This window comes from Pipistrellus kuhlii, unplaced genomic scaffold (genome assembly GCF_014108245.1).
Source record: "Pipistrellus kuhlii isolate mPipKuh1 unplaced genomic scaffold, mPipKuh1.p scaffold_m20_p_3, whole genome shotgun sequence".
In the NCBI taxonomy this organism is placed as follows: Eukaryota; Metazoa; Chordata; class Mammalia; order Chiroptera; family Vespertilionidae; genus Pipistrellus; species Pipistrellus kuhlii.
In genome coordinates this window covers 11537634-11565449 of record NW_023425529.1, presented here as the reverse complement: position 1 = coordinate 11565449, position 27816 = coordinate 11537634, and the positions used below count along the sequence as shown (strand labels likewise).

General features: G+C 37.8%; 1 protein-coding gene across 12 annotated transcripts in view; it reads right to left on the bottom strand.

Moving 5' to 3' along the window:
- ANKS1B (ankyrin repeat and sterile alpha motif domain containing 1B) overlaps positions 1-27816 on the bottom strand; it is a 757254-nt gene that overhangs the window by 398839 nt on the left and 330599 nt on the right. For all 12 annotated transcript variants that reach the window (XM_036456619.2, XM_036456625.2, XM_036456621.2 and 9 more), the window contains exon 13: positions 18-607. In XM_036456619.2, the coding sequence (XP_036312512.1) occupies positions 18-607 (590 nt within the window). The remainder of the gene's footprint in view (positions 1-17; positions 608-27816) is intronic.

Here is a 27816-nt window from a genome sequence, read left to right as displayed (position 1 = left end):
AGAAGAGCAAGGCTTACTTCTTCCCATTCTGAGGTGAAGGATGGCGTTCTTTCAGAATTCCCTTTCGAGCTGGGTTCAGTAGTGGAAGATTCACTCCAGTTAACTCTCGATGGTTTCTCAGTTGAAGGGTAGGCAATGAGATCAGAATCCGACTTAGACACATTTTTGGATAAATGCATGTCAATCAGGGCTTTTGGTAATGACCTGATTCTCCCCAGGGTGCAGGCTCTCTCCACAAATCCCCCCGTGTTCACAATCCATTGGTCCCCATTCCGGGATCCACTCCTAGTTGTTCTTGTACCAACAATGGTATGGTTTTCGACCTGGTTGGGTTTTTTGTGAAAAATGGTTCTACTGACCACCTTGGGTTTAATTTTCTTTACCAAAGGTTCTGAGTTATTTTCTATTGGAGACTGCTTGAAAGACAGAGGATTTTTGGCCAAAATGATTTCATCTTGTCCTTCTTCATGTTCATCTCTTTTCCTGTAGAGATGAAATGGGTTTTCAGGGGACTCACAAGCTGGAGAGGATCCATGGAGAAGGCCTGCAAATTGCCCAGGATCATATTCCTTTGGGGGATCACTGTCCTCCTGCTGAGAGAGGTCATCTGCAAAAGAAAATAAAGAGGTCAGGATATTTGTTTATAAAAGAACCTGAAAGCCCTGATACAATAGCAGTGCCCTTTTGAACTTGTGCTATATACAGGCATTTGATTTATTGCTACACATGGTATTTCCACTTTATGAAACACCCATGACTCTACTGTGCTGCCTATAAAAAAAATGTATGTGTGTGTGTGTGTGTGTGTGTGTGTCTGTTTACCAAATCTTCCTGATATACCTTAGGGAGCATTTCAAAGGTATGAATTGGGTATTAACTGAGTAATTACATATCCCTCTCTCTTACCCCAGGGTGTATGTTTTATATTAAATAACAAATTGGGTTTTCTTAACATGAAACACCCATATTCTAACCCAGCAATAAATGAGTCACTGTTCAGGTGGCTATTAGGCATGTAAATCAAGGTCATGCACAATGACATCCCTCTGCCCTTCTCCCAGAAAATAAAACCAGAAGCAAAATCTTGAAAAGAAGTATTATTAAACATAATTTAAAGTTAATAATCCTAATATTATTACTTTAAATATAAAATTATATAATTCTGTATAAATTATAAAAATTAGATAAAAAGGATGATTTGTGAAAGCTTAACATAGGCCAACAATGTGATCTATACCACTAGAAAGTGAAAGAGACTTTTACAAAAAATTGATGTTGAGCTGTTAACACAAAACTCTCTTTTCCTTTCTTCTCTGAAATAACATTAGTTATCTTTGAATTTCTTCAGGTCTTTGAAAATGTAATGCATTCAATAGACCAAAGAAAAATGCTAATTTTTATCACTTTATATTTTTTCTAAGATAAGTCATAAATGTTCTCTGAAATTTAAAATACAACATGCTTTTTTTAAATGACCTAATTTGTGTTTTAAAGATACTGTATCAAAATCTTGGCCAAAGAATTTAACAAAGAAAGTCAGTTTACTTTTTTGACTGGTCATTTCAATTCATTTAGCTAAATATTTGCTACAAAATTATCCAATAATACAATCTTGTGAATGAAACACTGAATAGCAATATGGTAGATAATAACCATAAATCCAAAGCTCACATGCTGACTCACACTTTAAAAGAAGTTAGTTATTATTACAAACCCCAAACGCCTACATTTTAAGAAATTAACAAGTAACATTGAGTAGGTATATCTATTTACTAGGTACTGAATGAGGGATTATATTGACATCATCTCATTTAAACTCAAATTAATCCTGTGCAATGATTAATAAACATCATGACTTTCCTATAGAAAGAGATATGTCCAGAATACTGAATTCACACAAATGAGCAACCACAATAGACATTTACCTATAAGATGCTACAAAGAGACAAATTGACTTTCTTCAATGAAGTTTGGTCCTAGGTCCCTATACTGTTTGTTCTCTTCCTCGGAATTGACAGAAGCATGTCCCCTGACCCCACCCTCACTCCTATTTGACTTCTCCAAACAGAAGATCTCCACTTTCCCAGACCTATTACAACGGTATCCTGACATGGAAGAAAGAAGAGTGACAGGAAGAGAGATCTAAGAGACCACAATCTAAAAGAGAAACAATTTGCACCCATCCAGTACTATTATAATCGCTTCATCATCCCACAAAAACTATCGAGTGTAGCAACACTATGTCCTCATAAAAAACTCATTTTATCCTCCCCTCAGGACCTTCCTAAAGTAGAATAGAGGGCAGAGAGTGAGGCAAGGCAGCTCTGAACTTTCTAAAAGGGTTGTGTTCATATCAGGCCTATTCTATACATGTTCTAGAAGTCAAAATGAACACTTTGACAATTTAAATTGCTGCATTTTCCTCAGCCAGTATGTTAAGCTGAGATTCAAACTAAGGCCTATCGGATTCCCACACCAAATTATCCTGGAAAATATGTCACTGGTACAATAAAATAAAAATCTAGGGTTCAAAGGCAAGCAATTAGACTTTGTGAGGAAGGATGTATTTTTTCCTGTTTATGACTGTTTCTGGAATTTGGAATAAGTGGACTGAAAGGTTTTTTTCCTGCTTCATGGAAGTAACTGTTGCTCAGAGGAAATATTGATACAACTTGACATTTGTTCCAATTTATTTTCTCTTTTTCTTCCTTGGCTACTTGGCTCCCCATAGCGCTATACAACATAAGCTCCCCATAGCGCTATACAACACCCCACAACATTGGTGTGGGGTGACAATATGGGTGAATAATTGTCAAGGGAAGGAAGAATTTGAAAAGGAAGTTCAGAATGTTACTTTGAAAGTTGCTCTCTTATCTCCCCCATATCTCCCTACCCTCCCCACTGTAATTTGGCAGTTTGTTTGTTGCTTTACTGTCTCTGTATCTTTTTGTTCATCAGTTATGAGTGACACTCATCATAAATGAGTGAGATCATGCATAACCAATGGATGCAAAACTCTGGGGAGGGAGGTATGGTTGGGAGGGGGGACAATGGAAAGATATGTACATATATAATACCTTAATAAATAAAAAAAGAAAAAAAAAGTTGCTGAAGAAGGCTCAATGCCCAATAGTTTGGGTTTGAAAGGAAACCTGAAAAGAATCAGCCTGTTACAAGAAAAAGATTCTGTGAATCTCAGTCAAAAGATTTGTGACCATGTTCATGGCAAAGAGAGTGTTAGGGGCACAACACTCAACTTTTCTGTGGTAATTATTATTAGGTAACAATCCCCTCTGTGGTTTGACAAAAAAAATGACTCTAATCACCATCCCAAGATGCTTCATATTGTCCAAGTCCTCAGGTCACCAGCAGTCACTTCCCCAAGTAAAAGAGAATTTAGTCAGCTTAGAAGATCAGGCTTTTGAATCATAGTTCTTAGCATCATGACAGCTGGTAACATCTTTACAGATATTATTTGTTTATTTCAGTGGCCAAAGTCTACAGATGACTGTCAAAGACAAAGAGAAGTTGATCTGAAACCTCCTGAAACACCTGTTTGGTAGACTGATTACGGCTATGACCCCGATCTGCCCTGGCTCCCTGCAGCCATTCTTCCCACAGGGCTCTGGGTATGGCCAGGCCCCTTGCTTTGGTCAATGAGACAATAGCAAGCAAAGGTGATAGAAACGAAGAGCCTTGCAAAGCACTTGTACGGTGGGCCTTGTCCTCTTGCTGTTCTTGGAACCTTGCAGCATGTGAGCAAGGCCAGGCTGGCCTGCTGGATGAGGACAGGATGCGTGGCCCAGCTGTTTGAAGTTGTAGGTGTTATTGTTTTTCAAGTTATAAAGAGGCTTATAGACTAGAGTTGCCACTTGGAAAAGACAGATTGTTATGCTCAGATCCCAAGAGGAGGAAGCATGCTATGCCACCAGGGGGCGCACAGGGAGGCCCCAGGATTGGGCAGGAGGCAGAATGAGTGAAGGAAAAGGTGGGGCGTGCCTTTATTGTGGTGCCTATGGAAACCATAAGCAGTATTAGGACTGGCTATTTTGACCTGCAGGCATAGGCACTGTCCCTAACGGTCTGGTGTGTGGTGTTGGTGTGATTAGGGCAGGTGGATGGTGGCTCCCTGTGAGAACCTGAGGAGGGGTACTATTGGGATATAGCTCTGGATTGACTGGTGTGCATATGAAAGGCATCAAACAAAACAAGACAAATAAAAAGATACCTTAATATCCCAGCCACCCTCCCTTACCTCTGTCCATAGACAGCAAAATTCCAGTTTGGTCTAGGTAGATTCGCCATAAACATTTTTGGCAACAAGTATGTTTGCTGCAAACACTTTTGTTGCCAACATTGGCCATAAGGCAATTTTGCCATAAAAGGTAAAATAACTGGCTGACAGTTTGGTTTACATTTGGCAAACTTCATGTACTTTGTCAGTTCAGTTTCCTTCTCCATTGATGAAGTTCTCTCAGTACTCCCATTTGTAATTTATGTAAATTTTAGCCCTCATAATGGTCTATACTCGGGGTGTCGAACTCAATCAGAGAAGAGGCCAAAATCTAAAATCCAGCCTAAATCGCAGGCCGAATGGTTTACTGAACAGTCATAAACTGTCATTGTGATGGAAACGCAGCGGAGTGCAGTGATGACAGCGCGGTGCGGGCCACATTGCAAGGCCTGGTGGGACGGATTTGGCCCGCGGACCTTGTGTTTGACACATGTGGTCTATACTGTGAGGAGTAGACATGGTAGTCTTAAAATACTGGATGACAATGACTACATAGAAAGCCAGATTGCAAAGCTATGTGTACAGCTAGATAACATACCATATAAAAATGATAATATATCAGTTTTTGTAAATCATTTGGTGAGCACAGTCATCCCTCACACCTGTCAAAAGTTTACAGAGCTATGTATGCAAATATAAAACAGGCAGCTAATTCACAAGTCTTCCAGAGCATTAATTACCAATTCTTTAGTTGGAAACTGATACCACTTTACATTTTTATTTATTTATTGACTTTGAGAGAGAGAGGGAGTGGGGGAGGAAAGAGAGAAACATCAATCTTGCATTCATGGGTTGATTCTTGTATGTGTCCTGACTGGGAATCAAACCCACAACTTTGGCCTATCAGTACAACTCTCTAACCAGCTGAGTTACTTGGCCAAGGCTGATATGTCTTTTAATAAAGAAAAAAAGTGCAATGCCAAAAGAGAAGACAAATCCATAAGAAAAAGAAGAAGAAGGAGAAGAAGAAGAAGAAGAAGAAGGAGGAGGAGGAGGAGGAGGAGGAGGAGAAGAAGAGAAAAACATATAATATAATGAACAAAAACTTTCAAAGACAAGGTATTTTCATTTTTCTCAGCAAAGATTTTTAAATTTTGTTATTAACTTTTAAATGTTTCATTATGTCCATTATGTCTTTTAATATTCCTGTTTCATTTTTTGTTCTTTTATCTTTTATCACGAATTGTCTTATAGCAAAGATGTTTACTGCAAAACTACAGGACATGTTCCAAATATGCGAGTGAGGCCAACCAGAACTGGCCAGCCCCAAGCCAGCCAGCCTCTAACCACAAATGGCATGCATGAGCCCAGCCAAGATCAATTGAAGCTGACCCAAATCAGAACACCCACCAGAATCATGACCTAAACAAATGGCTATCATTTTAAGCCATTAAGTTTTGGGTCAGTTTGATATATAGCAGCACATAACTGATTCTGCCTGTATGCCAACTTTTAAAGAAGAATTAATACATTTTTCAAATACCTATCAATGTTGTGAAGACTGAGTGAAAGAATAGAAGTAGTTAGAACAAGCCTGTGGCACAGAACACATTAAGCGTATGTTCCTATTATTATAACAATAATTTTTTAACCTACAGGATTTCATTTTTATAAAGAAATGCAGTAGTAATTAACTGCATCAGGCACTCAGTACAGATTGGTATTTTGACATGGTTAACATTTACTCCTTTGTTTCTTCCTGTCTAGTTTTAAAAAGTATACTGTATTTTGGAAATAATATTTACATTTTCTTACCATTTCTTTAGATGAAATTGAGGAAAAGGGTATAGATTAAACTGTTTTTATAACTTGTCTCATTTAATTTCACACTTCTCTTTTGATAAGTGGGTATTTCATGCCAAGGTACAGAACTAAATATGTGTGAATTCCAATCTGATAGTTATTCAAAGCACCATTAGCATTTCAAAGAGAAGTATGCAGAGCAAGTATCCAGTAGTAAGCAGTTCAGTCTTCCTTTATCCATCTTTGCCCTTGATCTTTATCACCCATACAAATACGTGAATAACAATAAAACCGAAAATGTCATGTTAAGATAAAACAAATGATAGAAAACAAGTGATTTCTTCTTTTATTATAGACCATACCTTCTGAGTATTGAGTCACTCCTCTTTAGAAAAGAAAAATGTCTTCATTTTCAGGGATTCTGGTGCTGATGATATTATAGAAATTCTAAATCCATTTCACAAATATGCATAAATGCCTTCTGTGTACCAGGCAATGTCCTGTGTGTCAATGTTTCAGCAGTGGCAGGACAATGCCGTGTCCTCAGGGTGATGACATTTTTTTAAAAATATATTTTATTGATTTTTTACAGAGAGGAAGGGAGAGAGATAGAGAGCTAGAAACGTCGATGAGAGAGAAACATCGACCAGCTGCCTCCTGCACATCCCCTACTGGGGATGTGCCCACAACCAACATACATGCCCTTGACCGGAATCGAACCCGGGACCTTTCAGTCCGCAGACCGACGCTCTACTGCTGAGCCAAACCGGTTTCGGCAGGGTGATGACATTTCAATGAAGGAACAATTTTAGGCAGATCAAAAGAATCAAATTTCTGATGATGGTAGATTCTATACAGAGAATAAAGCAAAGTAATAAGATAGAAATTGTTACTGCCAGACCAGGAAAGAAGGTATGGAAATCCTCTGAGGCTATTCTGAAGGCCAGGGTAGTCACAAATAAAGGGGTCAGAGGGTGGTGTATGAGCCAGCAGTCTTCAGAGAAAGGGAAAGAGAGAGAGAAGTGTAGTTGCAGTCTGGAGTCAATGGCCTGAGAACTAGAATTGGTGGTGTATGTAGTTCTAGTCTGAAGAGCCATATTTCAGGTTGAGTCCAGGGGGGGAAAAAGTTGATATTCTACTTCAAAGAATGTCGGGCAGTAAGAGATCTCCCTTGTTCAGGGTGGGGACTGGCCTTTTGGTTGTATGCAGGCCTTCAACTGATTGGATGAAGCCCACCCGAATTAGGGAGGTCACCTGGATATACTCAGTCTACCCATTTAAATCTTATCCAAAAACACCCTCATGGAAATAGCTGGAATAATGTTTGACCAAACATCTTGGCACCCCATGGCCCAGTGAAGTTGACACATAAAATGAACCACCACAGGTAGGTAGGAGGGTTGAAGATGAGGTCAGAGATAAAGGTAGGAGTAGGATTTACATGGTCTGATTTGCACTTTTAAAAGATCACTTGCTATTTCTGATGGCCAGAATATGGCAATGATGTAACATTTTAAGAAATGAATCTTCCCTTGTCCCCTCATAAAAATAATATATATGAAAGTAAAAAATAAAACATCAACACATGGTAGCACATAGCAACAACACAACCCCACAAGCCAAGTGCAAGTATATCCTTAATAAGGCAGGGATCAAGGAATCCTCATGGTCCTGGAAAATGAGTGGGCATAGACAAATCATGTGATGATGGCTGGGTCCAGAACTAGACAAGCAATTGTGAGCTGCAATAGTAAAAAGAAAAAAAATTTTATGGAGCCTGCAAACCATAGGGCCCAGAAATTACAATTAGATTGATTCCAAAAAGGAGAGGACCTACCACTCAGCAGGATACCAGAGAATAACTAGCAAAACTAGAAAAAATCCTGCAAAAGGGACAATGGGAAGCATAAGCTATAGAAGATCTCAGAAATACCCAACAAATCCATGCTTTTGGTATGGTGTAAGTTGGTGGTCTAGTTTCATTTTTTTTTTTTTTTTTTTTGCATGTATCTGTCTAATTTCCCCAACTCACGCCAAAGAAAAACTTTCAGGAGCAGAATCCCAATTAAACAGGGTGAAAACCACCAGGCCTCTCAGAGAGTGAAATGTTTGCTATAATGAGGAGGCGGGAGTGGTAGGGAAGGCAGAGGTCCAGAGGTGAAGGACCTTGAATGTAATAATAGCAAAATAAAGTGTTCACTTGTGAGAGCATTGCTTTGGAAGGGAAGGTTCATGGAACTCTGGAGAATGCTGAGGTTAATGACTGGAAGCCTTTCTGAATTAAGCAGCGAAGTACCCATACTTCTAACCCTTCACAATAATAACCAAGGAGAAAGTCCTTGAGCTGCTGAGGTGCATGCCTGCTCTCCCTTGGAAACCTCTTCTGAATAGTCCACAACATCTCTTCTAATGAAATATGGAGAAAATATTTTTTTGATAGAATCCTATTTAAAGACACTGCAAGAGAAAGAAATTAAATGAATGTCTAACAGCTAATGAGACAAACCAAAAATGCAGCCCCAAAGCAATCAAAAGCTGTAACCTAAAATTCAAAATTACATAAAAGAAATTTTAAAAATAGTTGAAGTTCTGGAAGAACAGTCTAAACTATAAGTAGAAGAGCTCAGAAAAGAGATAGCTGGTCTTTCTTGTTGTTTTGTTGATGGTTTCTTTCCCTGTGCAGAAGCTTTTTATTTTGATATAGTTTCATTTATTTATTTTCTCCTTAGTTTCCATTGCCCTAGGAGTTGTATCAGTAAGATATTGCCACGACAAATGTCTGCTATTTTGCTGCCTGAGGCTTCTTCTAGGACTTTTATGATTTCCTGTCTTACGTGTAAGCCCTTTAGTCATTTTGAGTTTGTTTTTGTATATGGTGTAAGTTGGTGGTCTAGTTTCATTTTTTTGCATGTATCTGTCCAATTTTCCCAACACCATTTATTGAAGAGACTATCTTGACTCCATTGAATGCTCTTGCCTCCTTTGTCAAATATTAATTGAGCATAATGGCTTGGGTCAATCTCTGGGTTCTCTGTTCTGTTCCATTGGTCTATATGTCTGTCCTTGTGCCAGTACCAGGCAGTTTTGAGAACAGTGGCTTTGTGAGAACATATTTGCCAATGTTATCTTCAATAAGGGCTTAATCTCTAAAATTTATAGGGAACTCATACAACTTAACAAAAGGAAGGTAAACAATCCAATCAAAAAATGGGCAAAGGACCTAAATAGACACTTTTTGAAAGACATACAGAAGGCTGAGTGACATATGAAAACATGCTCAAAGTCACTAATCATCTGAGAGATGCAAACCAAAACGACAATGACGTACCATCTCACACTTGTCAGAATGGCTACCATCAACAAATCAACAAATGACAAGTGCTGGCAAGGATGCAGAGAAAAAGGAATCCTCTTGCACTGCTGGTGGGAATGCAGACTGGTGCAGCTACTGTGGAAAACAGTATGATGTTTTCTCAAAAAATTAAAAATCGATCTTCCATTTGACCCAGTGATCTCACTTCTAGGAATATATCCCAAGAAACTAGAAACACCAATTAGAAAAGATATATGCACCCAAATAGCTAAGATTTGGAAACAGCTTAAGTGCCCATCAGCAGATGAGTGAATTAGAAATATGTGGTACATCTGCATAATGGAATACTACACTGCTGTAAAAAAAAAAAAAAAAAAAAAAAAAAGGAATTCTTACTATTTGCAACAGCATGAATAGATGAATAGAACTGGAAAGTATTGTGCTAAGTGAAATAAGCCAGTCAAAGAAAGATAAATATCACATGATCTCACTCATTTTGTGGAATATAATAACTAATATAAACTAATGAACAAAAATAGAACCAGAAGCATAGAAGTATTGACACATTGTCTAACCCACATGTGTCAAACACAAGGCCCGCGGGCCAAATCCATCCCACCAGGCCTTGCAATGTGGCCCGCACCACGCTGTCATCACTGCACTCCGCTGCGTTTCCATCACAATGACAGTTTATGACTGTTCAGTAAACCATTCGGCCCGCGATTTAGGCTGGATTTTAGATTTTGGCCCCTTCTCTGATTGAGTTCGACACCCCTAGTAACCTATGAGGGAAGGCTGGAGGTGAAGGGGTGAGAGATCAACCATACGACTTGTATGCATGCATATGAGCATAACCAAAGGACACAGATAGGGGTTTGGGGGCGGGGCGGGGGGCAGCCAGAGAGAGGTCAGTAGGAAAAAAAGGAGACTTGTGTAATATTTTAAACAATCAAGAATTTAAATTAAAAAAAAAAAAATAGAGAAGTGGCTGGTTGTTCTCTTTGCCCTTCCCCTTTCACTCCATGAGCAGCTGTCTTAATATCATTAGAGAAGAATGAGATAACAACTGTAACTTTCATGGAGAGAGGAGTATACAGTGGCCCAGAGTAGCGTACTGGCACCCAAGCAGGGTAATGGTAGTACTCATGTTTGAACGCAAGCAGGATTAAGGGGGCAGTAGCCCAGTGTGGAGAGTCAGGGCCTGGGAAGGTTGAAGAGGAATCCAAGAACAGGGAGTGGCCTAGAGCAAAAGGAGTCAGAAACTGAGCAAGGCGAGAGGGTATCCCTGCAGAGGCGCAGCCTCGTCAGGGATGTCAAAACCCAAACAGGGTGAGGAAGGTGTTCATATCCATCAGGACAGTGTTCCTGCCTTGGCTAGCTTGGCATGAGCTGTCAGAGCCCACTAGGAGAAAAAAGGGTGACCATGTGGGGAGATGGATCCAAGAAGGTGCAGAGTCCCAGGAGATGTTGGCACAGAGAGATCAACTGTCTTGAGGCACTAAATCTCAGTCAGGGTGAGAAAGATGTCTGAGTGGGAAAGAGGTGGCCATGGATATGGGAAATATGTTACTGACACACAGGTTGATCAAATAAGCAATTACATTAAGGTTCAGGGGAGCCAGATTTCTCACTGCTGAAGAGGAATTTTTATAAACATGAGGAGGGAGAAAATTAGAATTGCTGGAAGCCAATTCCAGCATGTCTGCAGGGCTGAATCATCTGGAAATGGTTGAGGGCATTTCCCCAAACCTGAAAAGGATGCATTAAATGATTGCTTGCTGCCAGACAGCCAAGGGCATTTCAATCTACACGTTACTACCTCCTACAGGCCAAACCTCTGAAGGACCAAAAGCAATTCCTCCAATCTGACAATGGATTCTGTATACTAAACACTGGTCTTTGATGTGTATATCTACCTTGCCTTAGGACAGTGATCTGCAAACTCACTAGTCAACAGAGCCAAATATCAACAGTACAAGGACTGAAATTTCTTTTGAGAGCCAAATTTTTTAAACTTAAACTTCTTCTAACACCACTTCTTCAAAATAGACTCACCCAGGCTGTGGTATTTTGTGTAAGAGCCACACTCAAAGGGTCAACATGGTTTGCCAACCAATTCTTTAGGACAATTTGTTAAAAGCAAGGGGTTGTGAGACAAGAAAGAATTGGTTTATTTTGCCAAGCTCTTCTGGTCCCCCAAATGCCTTTCAAAATTATGTTTTGTCTCTGGAGTCTTGATTAATTTACAAACAGCACCTTCTTCAGATTCCTAAATCCTTCAAAATACTGAGAAACACATACCAGCATTATAGAGTGAACTTCATGATATTAGATTGGAATTGGAGATATCAAGATAGAGATAGAGGTAGATATACATAGATGTAAATATGTATTTATGTGTGTTAAAATATATATATATTTATATAGCCCCCTTGTAGGAAGATTTCTGCAATAGGGCTTCCTGTGTAGGTCTTCCCTGCAACTCCTGTGTATGTATATGTATATATATATATATATATATATATATATATATATATATATATATATATATATCGCCCCCTTGTAGGAAGATTTCTGCAATAGGGCTTCCTGTGTAGGTCTTCCCTGCAACTCCTGCTTTCCTCCCTTCTCCCCTATCCCGCCTGCTTCCCTTCCACCCCTTTTGCTTGCTTTTTTGCACTTTGCTCCCTTCTGCAGAGCTTGGCTTCCTTCTAAGCTATCTCCAGTCTTTGCTCTGTGCCTGGACATGCAAATTAACCACCATCTTGGTTGGGTTAATTTGCATACTCACTCCTGATTGGCTTGTGAGTGTAGCGGAGGTATGGTCAATTTTCATGTTTCTCTTTTATTAGATAGTGTGTGTGTGTGTGTGTGTGTGTGTGTGTGTGTGTGTGTGTGTGTTATCTAACTCTGTCTCCTAAGAGGACCTGGGAAATTGACACCTCAATAGCAATAAGTAAAGCCCCGATTTTGGTTTCTAAATATAATTTTCAATAAAAGAAACAGAGATCCATCGGGAAATGACTAATATCAGGGCCAGGGTGGGGCAAGTGTAAGGTGAGCCTGGAACACCTTGTGCCAGAAAACAAGACAGAGCTCAAAGAATGATGAGGCACGTCAGGAGAATAATAGCCAGCTTGAATTGGCTCCACTGGTTAATTGAGGACAACTGTAGAAACAAAATAAAAAACTGTGGTAGATTATAACTCATTGAATAAAATAGAAAAACATGAGCCCATTAGGAATAGGGAATTTCCTCTCCTATATATTCCTTATGATTTCATCCTCAGTCTCTGATTAGATGTGGATTAACATTCTTATTCCATCCTTCACATCTCTTCATGTCTTCCATAGTTTTTGCTTCTTTGGTCCTCTGTGCTATATGTTTGATAATTTCTTCAAATTAATTTTTCAATTCTCCAATTCTCTTTTCAACTCTTCCCAATAATTTCAAGCATTTATCTTTCACATCTAGAAATAACATTTATTTTTCAAATGTGCCTATTACTTACTGACAGTCCTTGTCTTTACTCATCTTTTTATCTCCTTAAATACTTTATTTTCTATTTTCATTAACAATATCTATAGTCACTGGGGACTATATACAGTATACCTTTGTTAGTTTTGCCGATACTTATAAGTGGTTTTCTTTCCAAGGCAATTAGAAATGATTTATTGTCACCCCATTAATTGATCTTAATCTATGGAAGCTGGTCATAGAGGAGGTTTCTTCCATAGAAGATTTATATTTATATCCCCTGAAGAGACTTGATGCAGCCTTCCAACCTTCCCACTTAACTAAGGTACGGTGTCTCAATAGCACTGCCATTACTGAAATCTGTACTCAGTGTAACATGGACTCACTTGTCGTCTAACACACTTTCTTAGAGAGCCAAGGTTGTTAGAGCAGGCAATGTCTCAAAGAACATGCCCCATTGTTCTCCTGAATAAAGATGTCTCAGTCTGCCATAATACTATGTAGCAAAATATTTTTATTGTTCAAATGTACATTCAAAAAGGTTCCTATTTTTTTAAAAACCCAGTTTATTAGGACTCAAAAGTTTTAAATATGACTTTTAAATTATTTGTACCCTATTAAATAGGTAGAGCTAATAATGAGTTGCTTGATGTGCATGTTAATATTGTGTAATGTATGATGCAATATACAAGTAAATAAATTGTCTTGAGAATTATGTAAATGAAGACATGCTTACTATTGACTCAAATAAAGCAAACAATTTTAATAAGATCCCTCTAAAATGTATATTTATAAAGAACACAAAATAATTCATGGAGGCTTGGTAATTTTTAGAGCATTCTAACTATTATGATAGTCAGGGGAAAAGGTAATTTGCAATTTAATCACAGAGTATATTTTGTGTTTAAATTATAGATCAACTAAAGAGAAGAAGGAGCTAAATTTTCAGAACATATACTGTCAACATATTTCAACAGGCTTTTAAAGAAGTGATGAGTATTATCAGAAAAATTTGGGGAAATGCTACTTTTTTTCATTTATAATGTAAATTAAATGAACTTATTGTAGTCTATTTATCTGCCTTGCTTTCATAGTCATGGAGTTCATGAGCTCTGGATAGTGTGTTCATTTATATTCAAATATTAAGAGTGTCTTTCCAGCTCACCTACGCATTGATATAGAAGTGAGAGTCAAACAGATAATGTTAGTCACAGAGGCAGCTATATAGAATTTATATTCCCTTAATTCCCCAAGGTAAAAAAAAAAAAAATCAATGAAAGTTTCAAAATATACATAAAATGAATTCAAGTAAATGCAAACTCGCTGGAAAAGATTTTACTTCAAAAATTACAAAGGCTAAGATTCTACACTAGGTGAAGAAAAAGAAGGAATATTTATTGTGTGCCTTCTATGTTCAATGTCATTCTATCACATTTAATCCTCATATAAGTCTCTCCCGTATTTGTGGGTTCAGTTTCCATGATCTGGAGAATTCCAGAAATAAACTATTCTTAAGTTTGAAATTGTGAACTGTTCTGAGCAGCTTGATGAAATTTTGGGCCACCCTATTCTATCCCACCCAGGTTGTGGATCACCCCACTGTCCAGACTATCAATGTTGTATAAACTACCCACCCTTTAATCTCTTAGCCACCATCTTGGTTATCAGATTAACCATCAGGGTACCTCAGTGCTTGTACTGAAGTTACTTTCATATTACTTAATGATGGCCCCAACGCACAAATGTAGTGATGCTGGACATATTCCGAAGACAAGCCATAAGTGCTTCCTTTAAGTGAAAAGGTATACGTTCTTGACTTAATAAGGAAAGGGAAAAACCATAAGCTGAGATTGCTAAAATCTAGAGTAAAGAAGGACTCATTTACCTGTGAAATTGCATAATTTATAAATTAAACTCTATCATAGGTATGTTTATATAGAAGAAAACATAGGTTTCCATTATTGGTCTTGGAACATATCCCCTACGAATCATCAGGGACTACTGTATTATGACTTTTAAAAGGAAAAGGAAACACATAGCTAATACTAGTAGATACAGGAGCCATTATGGGATACAAATGTGGTCAGTCCAAAGCCTGCTTTTTTCTGTTCCATTCAAGGCTCTGTGCTAACGGCTCACTACAGGATTTTCTATGGCATTAGCCCAACATGCTGTACCCTGGGCTGTGCTATCTTAGTATTACTGGAATTTGAAAACCACCCAGTGTGTTCTTTTCCAGATACCAGCAGTGACCTTGGGGTAATTTTTTCTTATTGTACAATTAGCCGAAAGGTCGTTGCTATGCTTAGATGCTATATGACATTGGATGCAGCAAGTAATAAAATCCCCCCTCCCCCCACCCACACACACACACACCAAACAATTTAAAATCAGCAGCTGTCTTTCAGAAAATGCATCCAGGTGAAGTCTGTTGTTTTCTGCCCTATTAGCCCTATACTCTGCCAAACTCAGCATTTAATGCCGAAGCCAGAGGATGCTGGAGTTCTGGCAGCCCCTGGACTAGAACAGACCATGCTGTTTGGCTCAAAATTTCATACATTTATAATCTTTTCTCTTGCTCCCTTTGCTCAGTATAGGAGAGGGGCTATGGGCCAATTTCCCCACCGTTTATAGCAAATCCCAAAGCTCCCTAGTTTCCAGCTGCTGAACTGCCTGGGCAGACTGTATTACTAAATGAATGTGTCTTTTTGGTAGCGTGCCTGATCTGTCTTGGCATGGGCTTCGCATTGAAAGGGGCTCCTGTTGCAAGCAAAGGAAGCTAAGCGACATTCACCCTTCCCACACGCCTTTCCTCTGTTACCCTCAACCACTAGCTTCTTTGTTTCCTGTGTAGAAGCCAAGTTCATAGGGGCAGTTTCTCATCTATCTCTGACCCCCCCGAGGGAGCTAGGGATTTCAAAGAGAGTTCTGTGCTAGGAGTAATTCCCATAGCCTAGAGCCAGACGAATAAATGGCCTATAGTGAATGACTACATTGGGAACCAAGAGGTTTTGTTTCTCTCTTCCCAAAATGTATTTCTTTGTAATAGTGTGGTCACTGTATCCATGTATTTTCCCAAATAGAGGATTCTGGGTTGGGGGAAGAGAGGAAAAGAACCCCTTTAACTCAAGTCTATTGTTTTCAGGTGTGTTGGTCCTTTGTGGGGTTTTTTGTTTGTTTGTTTATTTGTTGTTGTTTTTTTTAACATTTTAAAAACACCTTCTGTTTTTATATTCTCCCAACTGATTAAGGAAAGTGAAATGAAGAACTGCTCTGGAGCAATGGGACAAACAAATACAAAATACCCCAAGGTCATTGCTGGTACCTGAAAAAAAACAAACACACACACACACTGGGTAGTTTTATTTGAAGAGTATATGTAATCTACACCCTTCAAAAAAAAATAATTTAACAATATAAAAAGGATGAAAATTATGTGTAATTACTTTAAAATGAATAATCAATGTGATTCAATTTTCAAAAGGGATTAAATGTGACCTCAAAGTCACTCAAACATCCTCAATAAAAGCTCTGGGAATGTACTGTATTCAGATGTATTCTGTAAATTTTCTATTCCTCTATGTAACAAGCCACCCAGATTTTTTGTCACATGCATCCCAAGAGATGTCTCATTTCAAAAGAACAGGAGAGTCACCAAAAGCATGATCCTATTAACAAGAAAATATACAGAAATGCAAAAGATAAATTATACCTGGTGAATTAGGTTTCAAATCAACATGCTGTTGCTATGGTAAGAAATATGTCATGTAAAATAAAAATCCCCTATAAGGGTTCAGTGCTATAGCCATGGCAACGATGAAGTGATGATTCTAGTACTGCTCAACTCTGCTAGTGTTTCCATCGGATCCAGACAGAGGAGCAAGATGTGCTTTTAATGAATGTAAAATGACCTAGAAAATCCATTACTTATCGCTATCTTTCACAGAATCCCTGGACTGGTTAATGAAGACACCGCAGACATAGAAGCCAGGTAGTCTAAGCAAAGGGTCTGTGTCTGGGTCTCTCCAGGCTGTGGAAGCAGGAGAGATCCACTTTAGCTAAGTGTTGGGGAAATGGCATGTTCATTAAACAAAATGACTCCCAGCATTTTTCAGGTCAGGGGGCATCTATGTCCTTTTCCATAGATAGGAAAAAAATGAAATGCAATCAAAGTGCAATTTCTACCACTCTGACGCAGAAAAAGAAAATGTAACTTAAAGGAAAGTGGACAGCAATGTTCTTTCCACCTCTGCAGAAGAGGAATTAGTATTCATTTCTTTCCTCCTAGGCCAGCGGTCGCCAAACTCATTAGTCATCAGAGCCAAATATCAACAGTACAACAATTGAAATTTCTTTTGAGAGCCAAATTTTTTAAACTTAAACTTCTTCTAACACCACTTCTTCAAAATAGACTCTCCCAGGCCGTGGTGTTTTGTGGAAGAGCCACACTTAAGGAGCCAAAGAGCCGTGTGTGGCTCATGAGCCGCAGTTTGCTGACCACTGTACGAGGCTCTTCAATCCATTCCGAATGGGCTTCTTGTTCCATATTCCTCCACTGAAATGTCCCTTATCAATGTCAGCAAAATCTCCACCTTGCTGAAATAAACATTCCTTAATCCCTATCCTACTTGATCTGCCAGTATACAATTAATACTGTTATCATCCCCCGCTCCCCCCACACCATGAAACACATTCATTGAGCTCCCAAGGTACCACACTTTTCTGTCGCACATCCTATTTCTCACTCTCCTTGGCTCCTTCCTCTCATCTCCCCCTTCCTCTTACCTCCCACTGCCTCATTTTGAAGTGTCCCAGGCATGGCACAGTGGGACCTCTCCCCTCCTCTGTTTACATTTAGTCTCTTGCTGGGTTCATTCAGTCACAGGGCTCACCATATCACCTAAACAATGACAGTGCTCACTTTTCTGTTTTCAATGTGACCCCTGAACTCTAGACTTGCATATCCAGATGGCTTAGAATCATTTCACACTTCATATCCAATTATGCAGTGACTCCTGGGGTGGCTCTATCTTTAAAATATACCTACAACATATCTGTTTCTCTCCCACTATCTTTCCCCTGGATCACTACAATAGTCTCCAAACTGGTTTCCCAGTTTGTACCCTTGCATAACCTCTTATGATTCTCAATGCTGAAGCCAGAGCAATCCTAGTAAAACTCAATCAAATGACATCACCCCTCTGCTCAGAACTCTCCACTGGAACCTCAGTTCACGCTGGATTGAATCTAATATCCTTACAATTGCCTATGAGGCCATACATGATCTGTGCCCTATGCATGCTCTCCCCCAGTTCTGTAACCTAAGCTCCCAGACCTCTCCTTTTTACTTATAGCAAGCCATCTTGCTTCTGGGCTATTTCTCCAGTGCATCAGGCATTCTTCTGCATGGCTACCTCTGTACTTGTAGTTCCCTCTCCTGGAACTGTCTTCCCTTAAGAAGTCACATGGCTGCCCCTCTGGTACTCCCTTTAACTAACTATCTGTCACTAGTGAGACTTTATTTCATTGTCTTCTCAGTGAGGCCTCCACAGATCACCCTATTTAAAATGGTAACCTCTAATCTTATTCCCCTCCCCTGCTTTATATTTTCTGCATCTACCTAGCAATATAAAAAAATGTATATTTCATCTATTAATGCTGTTCTTTCTCCCCCAACTACATTCCAGGAAAGTGGAGATTTTTTTTTTAATTTTAATTTAAAAAAATTTTTCTTTTTTTTCCCCTGCTATATCCAGAGATTAGAACAAAGCCTGGAACATAGTAGGCAATCAATAAGTATTCTTTGAATGAAATAAACATTAGCACATAAAGAAAAATTCCAGAGTAATATTCACTTAAATGTTAACAGTGGTTAACAGTAGAGCTATTTAAAAATAATATTTTATGTTTGTAAAAATTATGTATATTCATTATAGATATTATAGATATTAGTGAAAATAGAGAAGAAAAAGATACCCATAATTCCAACCTAGCAATGATGGTTAACATTTATATATATATGTGTGTGTGTTTTTCTTTTAAAAAAATATTTTTATTGATTTCAGAGAGGAAAAAAGAAAGATAGAAACATCAATGATGAGAGATAATCATTGATCGGCTGCCTCCAGCATTCCCCACACAGCAGATCAAGACTGCAACCCTGGTATATGCCCTGACTGGGAATTGAACCATGACCTCCTGATTCATAATTAACCTCAACCACTGAGCCATGCTGGCTGGGCTATTATCTTTTTTCTATGCACATATAAATTCCCCCAACAAAAATGTATTGCTGTATGTATTTTTTGAAAATTTTTAAATTAAGTATCATCTAAACCAGTGGTGGCAAACTCATTAGTCAACAGAGCCAAATATCAACAATTCAACAATTGAAATTTCTTTTGAGAGCCAAATTTTTTAAACTTAAACTTCTTCTAATGCCACTTCTTCAAAATAGACTCGCCCAGGCCGTGGTATTTTGTGGAAGAGCCACACTCAAGGAGCCAAAGAGCCGCATGTGGCTCTTGAGCCACAGTTTGCCGACCACTGACCTAAACAATGAGAATATGTTTGTTTTAATGGCTCTAGAGTATTAATCTTTGACATATTCAAATTAGTAATATATTTTATCTTATTTCTTTTTTTAGGGTACAATTTGGTCTTTTACAATGTTTTGGAGGTTGTAGGTATGTGTCCTATTATTCATTACTTTTATGTTATAAAACTCACCCTCAGATCAATTTCCTCTTTTTATTTTTATTTATTTTTAAAAATATATTTTATTGATTTTTTACAGAGGAAGAGAGAGAGATAGAGAGGTAGAAACATCAATGAGAGAGAAACATCCATCAGCTGCCTCCTGCATACCCCCTAGTAGGATGTGCCTACAACCAAGGTACATGCCCTTGACCAGAATCGAACCTGGGACCCTTGAGTCCGCAGGCTGACACTCTATCCACTGAGCCAAACAGGTTAGGGCAAATTTCCTCCTTTTATTAAGAGTATCTTTGATTTCTCTTTTTATAAGTTAATAGTTTCTATTTACTGAGTGCTTATAGGTGCCAAGTATTTACATGCAGTATCTGGTTTCACTCCCACACAACTCTGGCGTATATGGCATTCCCATTTCATAGCGAATTCTGAAAATGTTAAGTGACTCCCCAAGGTTACACAGCCACTAATTGGTGGGGCAGCATATGAGCCAGGCAATGATGCTCTTGACTGCTAAACCATTTTGCATTCCTGAAATGAGAAAATTAGCATACTCATCTCACTTCCCCAAACTCTCCCGCCTTTCCCAATTTATATTAAAATAACCTGGGGTTTTAGATAAAGTCTATACTGTATTTTTCTTTTCAAAAATGTTAACATTTACATTCATTTAAAACCATATTGAGAATAACGATTTGAAAATATGTTCTACTTATTACAAGTTTCATTTTACACTCCACAATCATTTATACTGACATTTTCCTTGCCCATTCTTGAGACTTTTATTATTCATCCCTTAATCAACTGACGTGTATCTTTGAACAATTCTTTCAAAAGGGTTGGTTGTTTTCTACTATACATATCTGATAATGACTTACTTCCTTTGATCTTGCATATCTTGGCAGGGCAAATAATTCTTGAATCTGGAGTCCTAACCCATTTCTCTAAATATGGTAGGACACTTCTCTTTTCCGGGTGCTTTGTGTTGAGGAATGTCTGACATTAGATTAAGTTTTTAAAAAAATATATTTTATTTTTTTTTTATTTTTTTACAGAGAAGAAGGGAGAGAGATAGAGAGTTAGAAACATCAACGAGAGAGAAACATTGATCAGATGCCTCCTGCACATCCCCTAGTAGGATGTGCCTGCAACCAATGTACATGCCCTTGACTAGAATCAAACCTGGCACCTTTCAGTCTGCAGGCTGAGGCTCTATCCACTGTGCCAAACTGGTTTTGGCTAGATTAAGTTTTATTCCTTTGTAGGTAACTTGTTTTGGTTTGGTCATGTCCATCTATATTACAGGATTTTTTTCTTATCCTTGAAATTAATGAAATTTCAAATTTTCAAGTATAACTTCACTTATTTTAGAAATTTTACCTATTTCAGCAAATCGTCTGTGATTTATTATTCAAGATTTTAGCTCAGGAAATTTTTCTTCAATTTTCCCTTTTATTGATGCCTTTTAAAAATTGTTATGCTCTCACTTCTGACATTCCTATATCTTATGCATATTGGATTTCTTAGAGTTTTCCTCTATGTTTTATATCATAATTTTTCATCTTCTATATATGTCTTCTGTCTACTGAATGTGTTGAGTTCTTTTACTTCATTAACTTGGGATTCTCATGACCCATGCATTTTTACTTCCATTATAGTTTTGAATTTGATGTGAATATTATTCAGCTGAAGCCTTTAGGATTCTATAACTTTGACTCTTAATAATTGCTTCTTCTGCCTTCACACAGCATTAGTCTGCTGAATATTGTTGATATTTGTTTTGATGTTAGTAGTTTAGAAAACTCCTTTTTCTTAAGAGTAATTTTATTTCATAAGATAGCACTGTTTTGATTCTTTAGAGGAAGCTTCTTTTTAAAATATATTTTTATTGATTTCAGAGAGGAAACATCAATGATATTGCCAGAGAGATAGAAACATCAATGGCACTGGTGAAAACGAATCACAATCAGCTGCCTCCTGCATGCCCCCTTCTTGGGATTAAAGCCACAACCTGGGCATGTGCCCCAAACTGGAATCAAACCATGACCTTCTGGATCATAGGTCCATGCTCAACCACTGAGATACACTGGCTAGATCAAAATAAGTTTCTTGTTTTGAGGTGTCATTTAATATATCCTGTTATTTTGCTACTTGCTCACTCTTGCAAAGGAAGATTTGGCTTATTTACTTTGGAGAATTGAGATGAGTTCAATCAGAGTCCTTTCTAGCTTTAGGTTCTAAAAAGTGTTTTATTACTATGCTGTCCTAGATGGTAGCTGCTAGCCAGAAGGAAAAGGAGAGAGAGATGGACAGGTAAATGGAGAGGTAGGGTGGGAAAGCTTAAGTGAACTGCCGGGTGTGCCATCCTGCACAGTTCCAGGGACCTTCATTCCCATAGCACAAGTGTGCCTCCTGCAGTTGTGCATGGTGCACTGTTCACTGAAGTTTTATTATTTAATCTAGAGCATGGCTGACTGATATTGATAGAATTTCCTGTGATGACAGACATGTTCTCTATCTGTGCCCCATCCGTTACGGTAGCTGCTAGTAGCCACATATGACTATGATGCATTTGAGGTGTAGCTGGTACAAATCAAGAATTAAATTTCCAACTTCACTAGATTTTATTAATTTTAAATAATCTCATGTGATGGTGGCTATTGTGTAAGGAAGAACAACTCGTTTTCAAAGTGTGGTTCCTAGACCAGCAGCATCAGCATTTCCAGGCAGCTTGTTGGGAATGCATATCCCCAGGCTATGCTAGAGCATCTAGATAGGGGTGAGGCCTCCCATCTATGTTTGAACAAACCCACCATGTGATTCTGGGATAAGAACTGGGAACCAATGATCTATTGATCACAAGTTAGGAGAGGATCAGAACTAACAGCAGTCGCAAGAGGGAGTTTTCTCTCTGTCCAATGTTTCTTTCCTGTATCTGAGGTTAGCAGCCAGAAGTTAACTAGGACAGTGTCCTCATTCTTTACCTGTCACAGTTGTCCTCATTAGGAACTAACTGTGACAATGTGTCCCCTAAGCGTAAGTCGGGAGTGAGCCTGTTACCTGATCCTTGCTTCTCTTAGGCACTTGGTAGAATCCAAAAATACCTCCTCACTGCATCCATGGATGTTTTTCATTCTTACCCTGAACTTTCTAAATCTTCTTCATTTTACTACCTTAGTGAGTTGTTGCTTCTCATATGGGAAATCATGTATCTCATATGTCTTCTATCTTATTCACTTTCCTTTTTATTTTGCACAAACTCTTGAATTACTGACATTTAGGTGTCACACATGATTTATTTGCTATGCTGATATAGGTCTATTCCTCCTTATTTTATATCTGTTGGTCATTTCTGAAATGACACAGAATGAGATGAACCAGAGAAATGCATTCTTGCTTCCTGCACCCCCCCAAAAATCTTTTGTATCCCTTGTATTACCTTACTTTTTCATATAATTCTATAGTGCTCTTTCAAATGTATCATCTTGTTTAATCTCCCAAGTGTTCCTCTGATGTGGTTTTATTATTCCCATTTTATAGATAAGGAAACAAAGGTTTTGATGGTTTAAATTATCTGGACAATAGAAATGAATAGAGTCTCTGCTTTGCAAGGGTTCCTCATATGCGGAAAGTGATGGTTATTACTTACTGGATTTTTATTATTAACCCAGCATTGTATTAAGTGCTTCACATCTATTATGTTGTTCAATCTTATGACAACCTTATGAGATCTATGCTATCATTATTTCTCTCTACAGATGATAGTCAAACCTGTTCAACTTATACAACCAGTCAGTAAAACCACCAACTTTCAGGCCTGGTCCATCTGACTTTGCAGCTTGTGCTCTTACTGACTATACCCGTGGTCGGCAAACTGTGACTTGAGAGCCACATGTGGCTCTTTGGCCCCTTGAGTGTGGCTCTTCTGCATACCACAGCCTGGGTACGTCTATTTTGAAGAAGTGGCATTAGAAAAAGTTTAAGTTTAAAAAATTTGGCTCTCAAAAGAAATTTCATTCATTGTACTGTTGATATTTGGCTCTGTTGACTAATGAGTTTGCCGACCACTGGACTATACTGTACTGGTTTCTTGTCCTGGAGAGTAATCAGAGGGTTTTTTCATATCTCATCATTTGTCACACAGTGAGCTATTTTATTATTTATTTTCTATATGACAACCAAGTTCAGAGTTATGTGGTTAGTAATTTAGAGAAACACATGAATCTGTTGTAATATTTTGCTTATTTTCTGTTATTTTGCCTAAAATCCTTAAAACAATGCAAGTCCTGACTTCTACCTTCCATTCATTCTACTTATGTATTGCATAATTTGTTGCACGTTAGCCACTACGTTGGGTGCTGTATTCCCGATGTTTGCTAGATTGCAGACTAATAACCCTGACAAGAGCCTTGGGAGTGGTCTGACTAATGCCAAACTCTCCTGCTCATCTGCTTTTGTCACCATTACTATTGACGGACTCATTCAAAACGTCACTAGCACTTTAAAGAAAGTATCATCAAAAAGTATTTGCAACAAATAGGCAGTTTGAGGTCACCTATGAAGAACTCTGTGGCTTCGAAGCTGCAAATTTAAAACAGAAAACTCCATCTCCAAATTGCTGACATTCAGACATGTACGTCTATGGAGGACAAGTGTCAACCCTTATTGTCCACACCAGTTTGATAGGAATGATTCAGAAGTAAAAGAACTGTTAACAACTGACCAAATTATGAATTTCCCATATGGTGCACTTTTCCACAATCACCATCAAACAGATACTCACTGAAACTCGCCTCATTACACAGAAGAACACTTTTACCCCCAATACTTATTCTCTCCCTTGACTCTGTCAGGATCAGTCAGTTCTACTTTAATTCCTCTCACAAGACAGTATTCAAATACCTTACATTTTTGTAGAAATTTTTTTCTACTAAATAGAAAAAATATTGTATTCATTTACAATATCCAATTAAATGTAATATTCAGTAAAATATGTACTGTAGATACTCTTTCACCCATTTATCAAAATGAAAATGAAGATTATTTTGGCTGTTCATCTATCCATCCATCCATCCATCCATCCATCCATCCATTCATTCATCCATCCAATCTTTCAACAAATATATGTATCATACCAAGGCACTGTAATAACAAAATTAATCAAATAAGATCCACCCGGTAGAGGAAATTATAGCCAGGAAACATGTAATATACTGTAACATGTGCACCACTAAAGAAGTTTAGTGGGCTTCAGAGGAAGAATAAACTCTGAAAAAAGATTGAGCCTTGGAGGATGGACAGGACTTAGATATATAGAAATGAATGACAGATGTTGCAAGCAGAGAAAATATAAGCAAAGACATAGAGAAAGAAAAGTCCAGATGTCATGGGAAAACTGAGTAGCTACAAAGGTAGGTTAAAATGTTTAGGGGTTTAAGAAATCTAACCAAAGTAATCAGTGTGTGTAGAATGCAAACACAGGTTCCCTTACTCTGAGTTTGGAACTCTTCCTATCAGCATCCAGCACCTCCCTGGTATTCTCTTTCAAACGTACTAACCCAATCTAGCTCAATAAAACTGAACAATAGGCATGGGGATATGTTAAAAAACTCAACTTACTTCAGAAGTGCAAACTTTAACAATTATGAGAGTCATGGATTCGTTCAAGACAAAAAGAAAGGATGCTGAAATTTCCAAATATTTTGTATTTTAATTATCTTTTCCATTGGGAAACTTCTTTTGAAACAATAAGCTCTGTTTTAGGAATAAAATCTAGCTTGGGGAGGAGAATGAAATTTATACACATTATGAATTCATTGTGTATAAAATCAGGTGTCGTTGGTTGTTATGTAATGGCTTGCTGAAAAGTATTAAAAATACACAAACGAGCATAATTTTAATATTACTTTAAAATCAGCATCAGATTAAAAATAAAATCCCCCAGTTGTTTATAAAAACAAATCCTATGGTTCTTGTCTGAAAAATAACTTCCAATGAACAGATAATACCTTCACAATTTGAATTTATGAGATGTTTATTTGCCACTGGGGCAGTTAATTATGACTATGCAGTGTTTGGTTGATATCAAGCAAATTCATTTTCCTATTTTAAATATTATTTTCAAGGCTGAATTTATTTAGGGAAAATTATCTACGGTTTGGAGATAAAAGAGAAGCATCAATTGAGCAAATTATGGCATTTATAATTAAATGCTTTTGGTATGCAGTTTCCAACACTGCTAAAGAAATCTATCACTCCAACAAAATATTTAATATATTTAGCATAAAATTGCATTCAACAAATGCTGAGGGATTTTATTAACTTATTTGGGATAAAATCAGCAGATATTATCTTGTCAAAAGTTTTCTTTTAGATTCACCAATTCAAAAGCTTTGGTCATGACTTTTAAAATCATATTTTACATGATCTATATCAGGATGTACTTGATAACCTGATAGGACATTGTTTCATTTGAGAGAGAAATATGGAGACATTTCAGATAAGAATTTTGTGGCATTAAATCAAAGGGTAATACATAGTAAAATTTTCAGTAGACATAGCTTCAATATTCAAACGTGTAATAAATAATCAAGTTCTCCAATTAACAGAGAATTGGAGTAAAAGCAAGATAAAGCTAGATAGAATTTTAAAAAGCCCAGTTCTGGTTATCAATTCCAATTTAAAATATAACTTTAAAATTAGGTAATTTTTAACTTCTCCTTCTCTCTTAGTATCTTAGGCCATCTGATTTTACCTAGTAAACATTTCTAAACTCCAATGATACCACTCTCCTACTCATGATTAGCTCCTTATTATTGAGGTCTTAGCTTAAATGTTACCTGTTCAGCAAGGCCTACTCTGATCCCTAGTTTATAGTAATCAAACTCTCCAGCCAGCTCTCACCCCACCTACTCCTCACTGCCTCCTACTTCTCTGGTCAGTTACTTTCTAATGCATGCTCTTCTTACTTATTCAAGATTAGTAACCTTTGTTTTCTTGCTTATTGTCTGTTTCCTCCCTGTGCCCCAACTAGAATGTAGCTTAATGGGGGAAGCAACGTGGTCAGCAATGATACCTACTGAGTCCCTAGTACATCAATTCTAAGGTAATAAATGGGAGGGAGGGTGTTTGATAAGAACTTGAAATTATACCTAAATAATCCATTGACCTAATTCAGACCCTTATAATATCTCGCCTAGGTAACTATAAGAGTTTCCTAACTGGTCTCCTTGACATCAGACTCCTCTTTTTAAATCCATTTCCTTCACTAATGCTGGGTTGTTTTCTATAATGTAGTCTAATCATATAACTCCATTAATTCAATATGATTGCTGTTCTTACAAGAAAAGTAAACTGAGACACACTAAGTGACACCAGGGGTGCACATGTATGGAGGGATGACCAGGTGAAGAGGCAGCTGGAGGGTGGCTGTCTGCAAGCCAAGGACAGGGGCCTTAGAAGAAAGCAACTCTGCCGACACGTTAATCTGGGAATTCCTGCTTCTTAACTTCTGGTTTAGTTTACAAGTAAAGCACCCAGTCTGTGGCATTTTGTTATGACCAGCCCTAGCAAACTAATACAACATCTTTTAGTGAGGATAATAGAAGATAACACCTAATACTTCCTAGGGATGACCTGACTATTGAATCAGACATTTATAAAACATCATACAGTGCTTGGCATTCTATAGGGACAAGAAGAAGAAATCATCCCCACTGTGATAAGATCGTACTTTATATCTGTAATCAGAGAAATAAAGTTGAAATATCAACAATTACTGAGATCCTTTTCTAGTTTTTCAATGTTTTGCTTCTTTGGATAAGTTATGAGATCTCACTATAGTTCCTTAATATTTTATTGGATAAACATTAACATCTTCTTAGTAAAAGGCGAGAGATTTATGCAATCTGAAGAAAAATGAGAGCATAACACTGATATCTTTTTGAAGTTGTCTCCTTATGTTTCTGTTCCTTGGTAGATCCCTTCCCCCTCACCTGCCATGAGGACCTCCCTCCCTTGATGAGCACAAGGCAATTCTTGAGAAGGGTCATGTGATGTATTCACACATAAAAGCAAACCTATAATTCTAACATATTATAAAAAAAACACACACACATAAAAAACTGGGTGTGATGGTCTCCATACTTTGAGTACTCTTCCTCCTTCATTTCTGTCTGACATGCAGTTCTCAGTAACTGGCAAAGTCTTATTTTACAGTTTAGTTCCTACAAGAACACCCAATGAACAAAAGCTCATTCCTACTTATCCTTACTATGA